General features: G+C 43.3%; 1 protein-coding gene across 1 annotated transcript; it reads right to left on the minus strand.

The window, feature by feature from the left end:
* Positions 1 to 1,424: 1,424 nt before the first annotated feature.
* LOC136155889 (zinc finger protein 555-like) lies at positions 1,425 to 11,126 on the minus strand. Its single transcript, XM_065918086.1, is given in 5 exon segments — positions 1,425 to 1,749; positions 1,752 to 3,151; positions 3,773 to 3,956; positions 4,373 to 4,499; positions 10,999 to 11,126. Coding segments are annotated over 5 exon segments (1,773 nt in total). The 5' UTR covers positions 11,002 to 11,126; the 3' UTR covers positions 1,425 to 1,690.
* Positions 11,127 to 11,415: the final 289 nt, after the last annotated feature.

Genomic DNA, 11,415 nt, shown 5'->3' on the forward strand with positions numbered 1-11,415 from the left:
TTCATAGGGTATCAGGTTGTTTGCCAATTAAAATACCTGGGGTTGAAGTTGGAACTTCAGCACTAGCCTATAAGGACTTTAGCCAATAATAATGTATCAATAATAACATAAACAACCAGGTCCTACTATAGCACAGGGAACTATATTCAATGACTGTGATATACCATAATGGAAAAGAAAACACACACACATACACACATATATAAAAGAATCACTGTTATACAGCAGAAATTAAAACACTGTAAATCAACTATAAGTTTTGAAAAAGCACCTTAAAAAGGACTGTGATATTTCAAACTCCCCTTTCATAGCTTTTATAACAATCAAACCGAAAGAAAAGTTTAGTTAAAAAAAAAAAAAGTCCTTGTATCCCCCAGGACTTGATAGCAGCCAATAATCTCTGAAATTCTTCCATAAGTGAGTGTTGCCTCAGGCTTACTATCTTAAGGAACAGTTCTAGAAGCAGCTCTTTGACCTTCCTCAACAATATGCCTCAAAATATAAGTTAGGAAACCAAAATGATTATTTTAGTGGTAAGTAAATGTATCTATAGATTCTCGGGTGGCTCAGTGGTAAAGAATCCACCTGCCAATGCAGGAGATATAGGTTCCATGCCTGGGTCAAGAAGATCCCCTAGAGAAGGAAATGGCAACCCACTCCAGTATTCTTGCCTGGAGAATCCCATGGACAGAGGAGTCTGGTGGGCTACAGTCCATGGGGTTGTAAAAAAAAAAGTCAGACATAACTGAGCAACTACACAACAACAAACTGCAAAATCTTAGTAATGGCTTCACTTCTGCCTTCCATATCTCACGTCAATAGGCTTATGGTATATTTGGACACAGACTCCTAAAGGGAAGGGACCTGGGGAACTGTAGCTCCTAACACTACTCACGCTGATGCAACACAATCCAGAACTCGATATCTCATGGTGACCTCATACGTGTCTCTTAAATAAAAAGCCTAGTTTTAATTTGCAATCACAAGCAAAGACAAAGCAAAGCATAAAAGTTGAAAGTAACAATTCACATGAGACTACACACTTTGAAGAACTCTGCAAAATTACAAATTTCTACCATTTTTAAGAAAAATGGAATAAGGCTCCACGGGCCTAAATAAATAAAGGCTGTCTCAATATCATGGTGGAAAATAGGTAATAGTTGATTATCCAGTATCTGCCACATTAAGCCAGTAGGAAAATTTCAACAAATACCACAAGGTCATTTTTCCAATGACCCTTTAAAGGACAATTTAAACAACTAAGATATTAAACTATATATTTAACTGCCTGGCTAGCCCAGTCAGTAAAGCATCGGGCTTTTAATCCCAGGGTCATGCGTTTGAGCCCCACATTGGGTAGTTGCTCTAAACTATATATTTAATATAGCGTATATATTAAAAATACACTGCAAATCACCCATGAGTCCAACTGGAAAGATAAATGTTTTATTTCCTAAAACATTAAAAAAAAAAACCCACTACCTACAAAATTTATGTACTATAGTTAAGAGAGTACTTTAACAGTTAATTTTCATCAAAAAGAACTAGAAATACACTCCATATGGATCCACTTCCATGACGAGGGGCTCATAAAGGCAATACCAGATTTTCAACTTTTATAAGATTTCTCTCCTCGTGTGAATTTTCTGAAGCACTGTGCATGAATTCATTTGCAGGATGATTTTCCCCATTACATATGTAGTATTTCTCCACAGTATGTATCCTCACATGTCTTCTTAAGGATGAGGAACAACTGAAGGCCTTCCCACACTGCTTACATTTGTACGGTTTCTCTCCAGTGTGCATTCTCATATGTATTGGTAGGGATGAGGGCCACTTGAAGACTTTACCACATTCCTTGCATTTGTACGGTTTCTCTGCAGTATGCGTTCTCACATGCTGTTGCAAAAGTTCAGGCCAACTGAAAGCTTTCTGGCATTGCTTGCATTCATAAAGCTTCTCAGCGGTGTGCCTTCTCATATGTTTCTGTAAGGAGAGGTGACAGTAGAAGGCTTTCCCGCATAGCTTGCATTCGTAAGACTTGTCTCCAGGATGCATTCTCACATGCTCTCGAAAGCAAGCAGACAAATTGAAGGCTCTTCCACACTGTTTACATTCATAGGGTTTCTCTTTAGTGTGAGTTCGCAAGTGTTTTCGTAAGGATATGGGCCAGTTGAAAGTTTTCCCACACTGACTGCACTTGTAAGGTTTCTCTCCAGTGTGCACCCTCATGTGTCCTCGAAAGGAGGATGGGTGGCTGAATGCTTTTCCACACTGGTCACATTCATAGGGTTTTTCTCCACCGTGCGTCCTTTCATGTCTTCGAAATGACTGGGGATAGATGAAGGTTTTTCCACATTGCTTACATTCGTAGGGCTTCTCTCCAGTGTGAATCCTTTCATGCCTTCTAAAGGACTGAAGATAAATGAAGGTTTTCCCACACTGTTTACATTCATAGGGCTTCTCTCCCGTGTGTGTTATCATGTGCCTTCGAAAAGCCGAGGAATAACTGAAGGCTTCCCCACATTCCTTACATTTATGTGGTGTCTCCCCGGTATGTGATATCATGTGTCTTCGAAAAGTTGAGGAGTAGCTGAAGGCTTCCCCACATTCCATACACTTATAGGGCTTCTCTCCAGTGTGTGTTATCATGTGTCTTCGAAAAGTTGAGGAGTAGCTGAAAGCTTTCCCACACGCCTTACATTGATATGGTTTCTCTCCAGTGTGAGTTCTCACGTGACTAGTAAGACTTGAAAAATCAATGAAGGCTTTCCCACATTGCTGACATTCGTAGGTTTTCTCAGCAGTATGAATCCTGATATGCCGGTTGAGGGAAGAAGTACGCGGAAAGGTTTTTCCACATAATTTACACACAAAGGGCCTTTCTCCATTATGGATTCTCACATGCGTCCTTAGGTGTGAATGACAACTGTAGGCCTGCCCACATTCCTGACATTGATACTGTTTATGTCCAGTGCGAGCAGTGCTGTGATTCTTGAGTGAACAATGCATGAAGGCTTTTTTGTATGCACTGTATTCATACTGTTTTACTCCAGTGAGAGTTTTCTGGTACAGGTTAAGATTTGGAATCCGACTGAAGCCTTCCCCACACCGATCATTACTTTCATGGAGTCTTTCCACCACATGATTTCTGTTAAACATAAGAAGCATGTTATAAATGGTTTGACTAATAATGATTTATAGTAAGTACACGGATTACAGGGCTTCCCAGGTGGTGCAGTGATAAAGAATTTGCCTGCCAATGCAGGACATGCAAGAGACATGGGTTCAATCCCTGGGTCAGAAAGACCCTCTAGAGGAGGAAATGGCTACCCACTTCAGTATTCTTTCCTAGAGAATTTCATGGACAGAGGAGCCTGATGGGCTACAGTCCATGGGGTTGCAAAGAGTCAGACATGACTGAGCGCACACACACACATACACACAAGGATTACACTATCATGGATTTCACTGAATGGGTAAATTTTCTCACTGATTTGACTCCTTTTAAAGTGGAATGAACTCAATGCCACTAAAGGGGGCTCAACTGCAACCATTACAAAAACAAGTGTTTCTTAAACATGATCTCTCCTGCTGATTGTTTTCAACTGTTTCTAGCACAACATGAATGTCAAATTTTAAAAAATCTTCGTGAAAGTCACTATGAATAAACACGTCTGACCTAGGCTTACATGTGCTTTGTTTGCTCTTTAAACTTCATGACATACTAAGATTCCCTCCTGAAATACTGCTTTCTCTGAGTGCAACTCACCTTGGGTGTCTACTCTGGTATGTGTACTGATCTTCAATGCTGAGTTCTTCCCAAATTTTTCCTAAGACAAAGGGCCAGGAATCATTGCCAGGGAACTTTGATATTTTATGTTCTTTGGATATTTTATTCCCATAAATATCCTGCTGAGAAATTGATCCATTGGCCTTACATTGAGTCTCATCATCTGAAAGCAAAAAGGGAACAAATCTTACAAGAAAGAAGCTACCTGTTAGCCAAGAAAGAAACTGAGGCATTTATCTGTGTCAAGACTTCATCAAAAACAGTACAAGGGGTCAAAATGGTGAGCACTTTAATAAACACAGTAAAATTCTCTCAAGGTTCTAAAATAGAACTTACTGGGATCTCCAAGGCCCCATGAAACCTGTATCTACTAGTGATACTAACGGAGCTTCTTTACAGAAAGAAAAATCAGTTTAATACACAGAATCACATTTTTTGTGGGTAGATTCTATGGTAGTTGTGACCACATCTGTCTTATTAGTTAACATACTTCCTTTCTACATTCTACATCTCAGAACAGTGATGTGCCAGATATGCTTGTCTCTAAATAACTAAGTGAAAGAATGACATCATTCTTACCCACTGAGGCTAGGTTTCTGAAGGTCTCCAACATCACGTCTCTGTAGAGCTCCTTCTGAGCAGAATTCAGCAAAGCCCACTCCTCCAGGGTGAAGTTCACAGCCACATCCTCGAAGACCACCGAGTCCTGAAACAACCAAAATATGTGCAGGAGCTTGGATGTGATTCATGACACTGAGCAACTGGGCTCAAGTCACAGGAAGCTCAAACAAGATTTTGTGGTCACCAAACATTCACCCTGTGACTCAGTCGTCACACCTCCTAACTTTATGTCCACATTCCCGCCCTCATAGATTAGTGATTCACGTGGTAAAGAATCCGCCTGCAAAAGCAGGAGACTGCCTGCAAGGCAGGAAACCTGGGATTGATCCCTGGGTCAGTAAGATCCCCTGGAGAAAGAAATGGCAACCCACTCCAGTACTCTTGCCTGGGGAATTTCATGAATAGAGGCGCCTGGCAGGCTACAGTCCATGGGCTTGCAAGAGTCAGACATGACTAGCAACTAAACCACTACCACTAACACACTCAACTTACCTCTACATTTCTACTGTGACCACTTCAAGTCTTACTCTTCTCTAACCAAAGGATTCAAATCATGTTGGAGAAATGAAAGTACTATACAAATGAAACAATATTTCCATTTTTTAAAAACTTTTATTTATTTTCTTAACACCAAAAACATATTATATTGCAGTACAGCCAATTAAGGGCTTCCCAGGTGCTGCGAATGGTAAAGAACCCACCTATTAATGCAGGAGACATAAGAGACATAAGAGACATGGGTTCAGTCCCTGAGTCAGGAAGATCCCCTGGAAGAGGGCATGGCAACCCACTCCAGTATTCTTGCCTAGAGAATCTCCTGGACAGAGGAGCCTGGCAGTCTACAGTCTGTAGGATCTCAAAGAGTCAGACATGACTGAAGCAATTTAGCATGCAGGCAGCCAGTTAACAATGTTGCAATTGTTTCAGGTAAACAGTGAAGGGACCCATCCATACATATACATGTGTCCATTACAATATGTGCATTTTAAGAACTGTCAACCCCCTTGAGACACAAGAGCTTCTTCCTACAGCACACCATTCATAAGCACATGAAGCTCAAGGTCAGCCTGAATGAGGTTCAAAGGAATAAAAGCACAATGAAGGTGGGACTTCCCTAGTCCAGTGGTTAGGACTCTGCACTTGCAATTCATAGAGAACAGGTTCAATTTTTAGTCAGGGAACTAAGACCCCACACTGCCACATGGCACGGGCAAAAATAAACAAATAAATGATTTTTAAGAACGTACAATGAAGGACTGGACATATTTCCTTCTTTTCCCCCAACCAAATATGACAGGCCAATGGGCCTATGGGAACCCAGTGTGCTGCAAGGGCCAACTAGCCATATTGTCTTAAAAACTCCAGGTCATAAGGAAAGTCCAACTGGCTGAATAAAATATTTCTTTTGAATATGCATTAATTTTAACTTTTCTGTGTAATAGTTATCACCAGCCGTTTATACTCTTTTTCTCTATTTTCATGATGATAGCAAGTAAAAACTCCATACATTCTCTACACTCCTGAGCCAGTGCTGCTGCTCAGCAGTTCTGAGCTCACACACACACACATGTTCCATGATGCTCTTCTACAGGAGTCATAAAAGAGTACCCTTATGGCCTTGAGGCAAAGGTTAAGAGTCCTACTTTGCAAAGGACTTTAACATCAGAAACATTTGACAGCGAATTTACCCTTGACTGTAAAATACATAAAGGATTCCGGTGCCTTCCTACAAAGGAAACACTGCCTTGCCTCAAGTTCCAGGACAGTGATTCCACACAAACCAACCTAGAGGCTGCACTCTCAGTTTCTCTTATGTCCACATCCCTCCCCTGGTGGGCACATGAACAAGTCAGGCCAACTCCTAAGCACAAGAACCACTGAGCTGCATGCCTCCCTTAAGCCATGTTTCCTTTTGTTTTTGTTTTTCCTTTTGTTTTTAAAGTTCATCAACCCAGTGACATTCCATGAGCAGAGGAAAGAAAACACTCTTCTGCAACAATTCTGATGCCAGAATTTAGTACCTATTCAACATAGCATAACAGGAATATCCCTGTTATATAGGAGGTTCTTGAGTCAGGTGAGTTACTCATGATACAGTTGCCTGTAGTGTTTCCTCTACTGAACGTGCAGGAATAGAGCGGACACTGCAAACCTTAACTTGATCCCTGGCAATGATTGCTGGCGAGGAGGCAACGCTGGCCTTGGCTGGCATCTGGGAACTTAATTTTTGAAGGTTTCACACTGCCATAATTATTACTCCCTATCTCTAAACTGATAATTAATACTGAGCACCTGCTTTTTGTTTGGGCATCTGGGCTTTGGGTCCATGCTGGGCACAGGATGCTTACACAATCAGCTGTCAATAAAAACCCCAGGGCACTGAGTCCCTAATGAGCCTCCAGGAAATAGTATTTCACGTGCTGTCACAACCTGGGCTGTGAGGTGTGTTATGTGTGACTCCACTGGGAAAGATCTCTTAAAAGCCTGCATGTTTTCTTCAGATTTCTCCTCATGGTCCTTTTCCTTTTGCTGAGTCTGCTTTGTCCTTTTGTTGTGATCAGTTCTAATCATGAGTACAACTCTGTGCTGAGTCACGTGAGTCCTACCTGCAGAACCACAGGTGGTCCTGTGGTCACCAGACACATCAGAAGTGGGATTTGCTGAAACAATCCAGACTCACTAAAACATGGGAAAAGCACTGTCCGGGAAGTGGAGGAAGAAGGAAGAGGGGATGACGATGGGGTCATCTGAGGTATGAAAGGCGACTGAACTGCCTGCTGTGAGGTTAAAAGTTGATCAAGGTGAAAATGAGCGCTCCAACTCCAGGAGGGCCAGTTCACTGAATATACCAGCTGCCAGTGGCCATGCTGGCCAAGTGAGAGGATAATCAAAGTTCAGCCCAGGTGACACCTCCGATTTTTGCTCTCTTCTGGGCAGGAGGTGAAACGCCCCTCAAGTTCCCAAAAGTGAGCTTTGGGTGAGGGAAAAAAGTTAGAAGACTGTACAGCATTAGGAGGAAAAAAAACCAGTTCCTAGAGCTGAAGCAAAAGTTTAGACAAAGTGAAGGGCAAGGGGCTGTCCAGTCTTTCTTCAGTCTGGCATGCAGGGCTGGCCTTCTGCTGGCATGTGGGAACTTGGGTCTGGGCAGCATTCTCACCACCCTGACAGCAGTGGCTCCTCTGCCCTTTTATGCTAATAATACGGTTTATGCTGAAGACCAGCTTTCCTTCTGAGAGTCTGGAATCTCAGTTCAGACTAATCACAGGATGTCTACATGACCACCCCAACACAACCCTGGTCACTGAGCCTCTCATTAGTGTCCCGGGTGGATGGCACGTCAACTATGTTGTCACCACAGGCTGGGCGTGGGCAAGGGGGAAGGAAGCCTGCCCTGTGTGATTCTGTTGGGGGGAGTGGGGAGCCCTTAGAATCCTGCACTCAGTCTCCTCAGGAACTGGCCTGGACACCTTTCTCCTGCTGACTCTGCTTTATTCCCGTGGTCAGAAATCAGAGCCATGAGCACGGCTACACACTGAAGCCAGGGAGCCACCAAGTAAATCTGTGAAGCCAGGGTGGTCTTGGGGACTACCGCGGGCTGAGGGTCTGTGTCCTCCGCCACCAAATTCAGGTTGAAACTTAATCCCCAAGGTGATGGTGTTCTGAGGTAGAGCCTTATGGAGTTGACGAAGGATGGGATTAGTGCCCTTATAAAAAGAACCCTAGAGAGCCTGCAATAAAGGAGACATAGGAGACTTGGGTTCCCCCTCTCCAGGTCTGGAAGATTCCCTAGAAAAGGAAATGGCAACCCACTCCAGTTTTCTTGCCTAGAAATGGACAGAGGAGCCTGGTGGGCTATAGACCATGGGATCGCAAAGAGCTGGACATGACTGAGCACACAAGCACACATATATATATCTTGATATAATTCAACATATTCAACATATTGGTTGAATTTGGAGAGTGAGGGGCCTGTCATTTGGGTTCATTTCCAGTCTGGTATGAAAGCTGGTTCTACATTGAGGGCTGAGTTTCATTTCACAGAGGACTTTTTTTTCTTCAAAATTTCTGTCAACTATTCATATGCATTTTCCTGCACTGATGCCATCTTATACAACAGAAAACACTATAATCAACTCATAGGAATTATCTCTAATCATCTCAGCGTTGCTGAAAGCCATTTTATAATATTCAACAGTCATACATTAAAAAACTCTTACCAGTGGGAAACAGATGATAATATGCACGATTAGATAAAAGAAAACAGATGAGAACAAAAATTAAAAAAAAAAAAAATAAAAGAACATATAAATTCTATGAAGTTAACTGTTTTCTCCAAGACAATTAGATACAAATGAAGTATGGCCAGCTGACCTCTTAGTCAACATTATATTAGTGATCCAGTCCAGAAAATGCACAAACGTGCAATACTAGAAAACAGGTTGTCTCAATGCCTAACTCAAACAACTGTACGTCTATGACACCAACAGAACAAAACGATAATCATAGAATAAGATACTGAACAAGATCTCAGGATAAAAACTCAATATAAATTTCATTACCTTTCTAATTAAAAGCAACAGCAAATTGGAAAAGGTCACTTTATTTTTTGACCACACCATGCAGCATGTGGGATCTTACTTCCCTGATCAGGAATCAAACCCAATCCCCTGCATTGGAAGCACAGAATCTTAACCAATGGACCACCAGGGAAGATCCTGGAAAGGTCACTTTGAAAAGATAACATACACCATGGTAAAAGCCAAATTGAAGTAGTACAAAATAAGTTTAATGATGGCTATAAAAAGAACCTAATAACTAGACTACCCTGGTGGTCCAGTGGATAAGACTTTGAGTTCCCAATGCAGGGAGTCCAAGTTCAATTCCTGGTCAGGGAACTAGAGCCCACATGCCCCAACTAAAATATCCCAAAAGCTGCAACTGAGATGCAGTGGAGCCAAATAAATAAATACTGCATTAAAAAAGAGAAAAAGAAAAATTTAAAAACACTAAGGATAATTAACAAAGAAAAATGAAATAAATGACAAGATGGCACACATTCTTAAAAAGAAATCAGTGTTACCAAAATATTGATCCTCCCAAGACAGACCTAGGATTGTTATAAAATCCCATTAAATCCCAAAAACAGATTTTTTTTTTTTAGGATTTAACAAATACTAACTTTCCAACCTAATGAAGCAAATGCCCCTAAACAGTCAAAATATTCTGAAGAGCCAGGAGAGAACCTGCCTGGCACACTGCAAGGATTTTAAAGCAGCAGCACTCCTGAGAGGATGAATTGGCAAAGGAATGGGTCATTAGATCTACCTTGAGGAACAAAGTCCAAAGCAGACCTGTGTCTAAAAGGAGACCTGATTCACCTCAGAGCAGCCACTAAGAGCCAAGCAGAAATGACAGACACTTCAGCACAAAGGACAGGACAAACTGGTGTCTAAGTAAGATCTGTGTATACCCACAGGTTTCGAGGATAATAAATAATTTATTGCAGATTTAAGCAAAGTGTATTGCAGGTAATAAACAATAGCATCTACTGTCAGAAATTAAATAACTGATATTTTTGGGTGAATCTTCACCATCTTTACCTATCATGCTATAAGGTATTTCCTTCACTTCTCTGCAGCTGACAGGAAGGGAAATCTCTATTTCTATGACATGCTTTCCCCTGGAACTTTGGAGGCTATGCCCCAGAATTTGATTTGTTAACTCAAAAGGACAGACCTCAGAAACTTACCACAGACAGGTGATTTTAAAAGAATGTTTAACAAACGGAATGGAAGATATTTCCTTTTTTTTCTTTCTTCTGAAACTCACCCCTTTGAAAACATTTTATCTTCTGTTTCCCACTGTATTAATTAGATGTATTTTACATTTGCTGAAAATCTGAGGTTCCAGTAAGCGAACATATCTTTTCAAGGCAACAAACCCAGGGAGCGGCAGGGCTGTACTGGTCCCCAGACAAAGATGACCAAAGGGTCAAGTGCAGCCACGCCACCACGTGGGGCACCCCTCCCCCATCGCTCACTGAAGTGCTCTCTGAACAAAGGACACCAGCAGTGTCCCCGCTGTGTCGCCTGTGCATTTTGCTTGGGCGGCTGTGGCGGTTTGAGGGGTGCTACCCCACCTGATAGTGCGTTTTCCTTGACCTTGGCGTTAGTTTTTCTCACTTACCTTGTGAGAATCCACGGGTCTGGAATTATTTGCCTTTTCCCCTCAGGCGTCCTGTCAGCTGACAACTAGTGTCCCTCCAAGAAATGAGGGCTGGAATTGGAGTCACTCAGGACCGAGGACCTACCAGGTGACCCTTCCCAGTCCAAGGTCCCCAAGCAGGTCTCCTCAAGCTCCCCGCCCGCCCCTGCAGACTGCCCGCTGGGAAGAACCGACCAGGGGCTGGTGTTCTCAGGGCCCTGTGCGGAAGGCAGCTGTGAGCATCTGGGTCACCCGGGTAGTTCTGTGACGGCTGACACACACGCGGGGACCGGACAGGACGCCAGGAACCCACCCCGGGACCGCTTCCAGCCGATTCAAATCAGCCCTTCCCGATGTTGGGCCCGGCCCTGCTCACTCACCATCTCTTCACGGCTCCGGGCTCTCCCGGGAGTCCTCCCAGCGGCCCGGGCAGGTGAGAGCCACAGAGACCTGATACTTGGGGCCGCGGGGCAGGCGCGCAGCAGCGCCAAGGCCCTCAGAGAACTACCCGCACTCGGGGTCGGAGAATTGTCCAATCAGGGGCACAAGGAGGCGGGTCTCGGGAAACCTTCCAGTCAGGAGCCCCGACAGTAAAAATGTTCGAAGGTTGCCCAATCAGACCGGCGAAGTGTGAAGCATCTCCCAATCATAATCCCGGAAGAACAGAGTGTCAGGAGCACCGTCCAATCAGGGTCGGGGGCGAGCACGCTTCCTGCCCGCCCGAGCGCCTCTGATTTTTCCCGCCCTCTGACTGATTGAATGACTAGGCTTCGGGATACAATCTACTGGCCCCGGGC

This window comes from Muntiacus reevesi, chromosome 1, assembly GCF_963930625.1.
Source record: "Muntiacus reevesi chromosome 1, mMunRee1.1, whole genome shotgun sequence".
Lineage (NCBI taxonomy): Eukaryota > Metazoa > Chordata > Mammalia > Artiodactyla > Cervidae > Muntiacus > Muntiacus reevesi.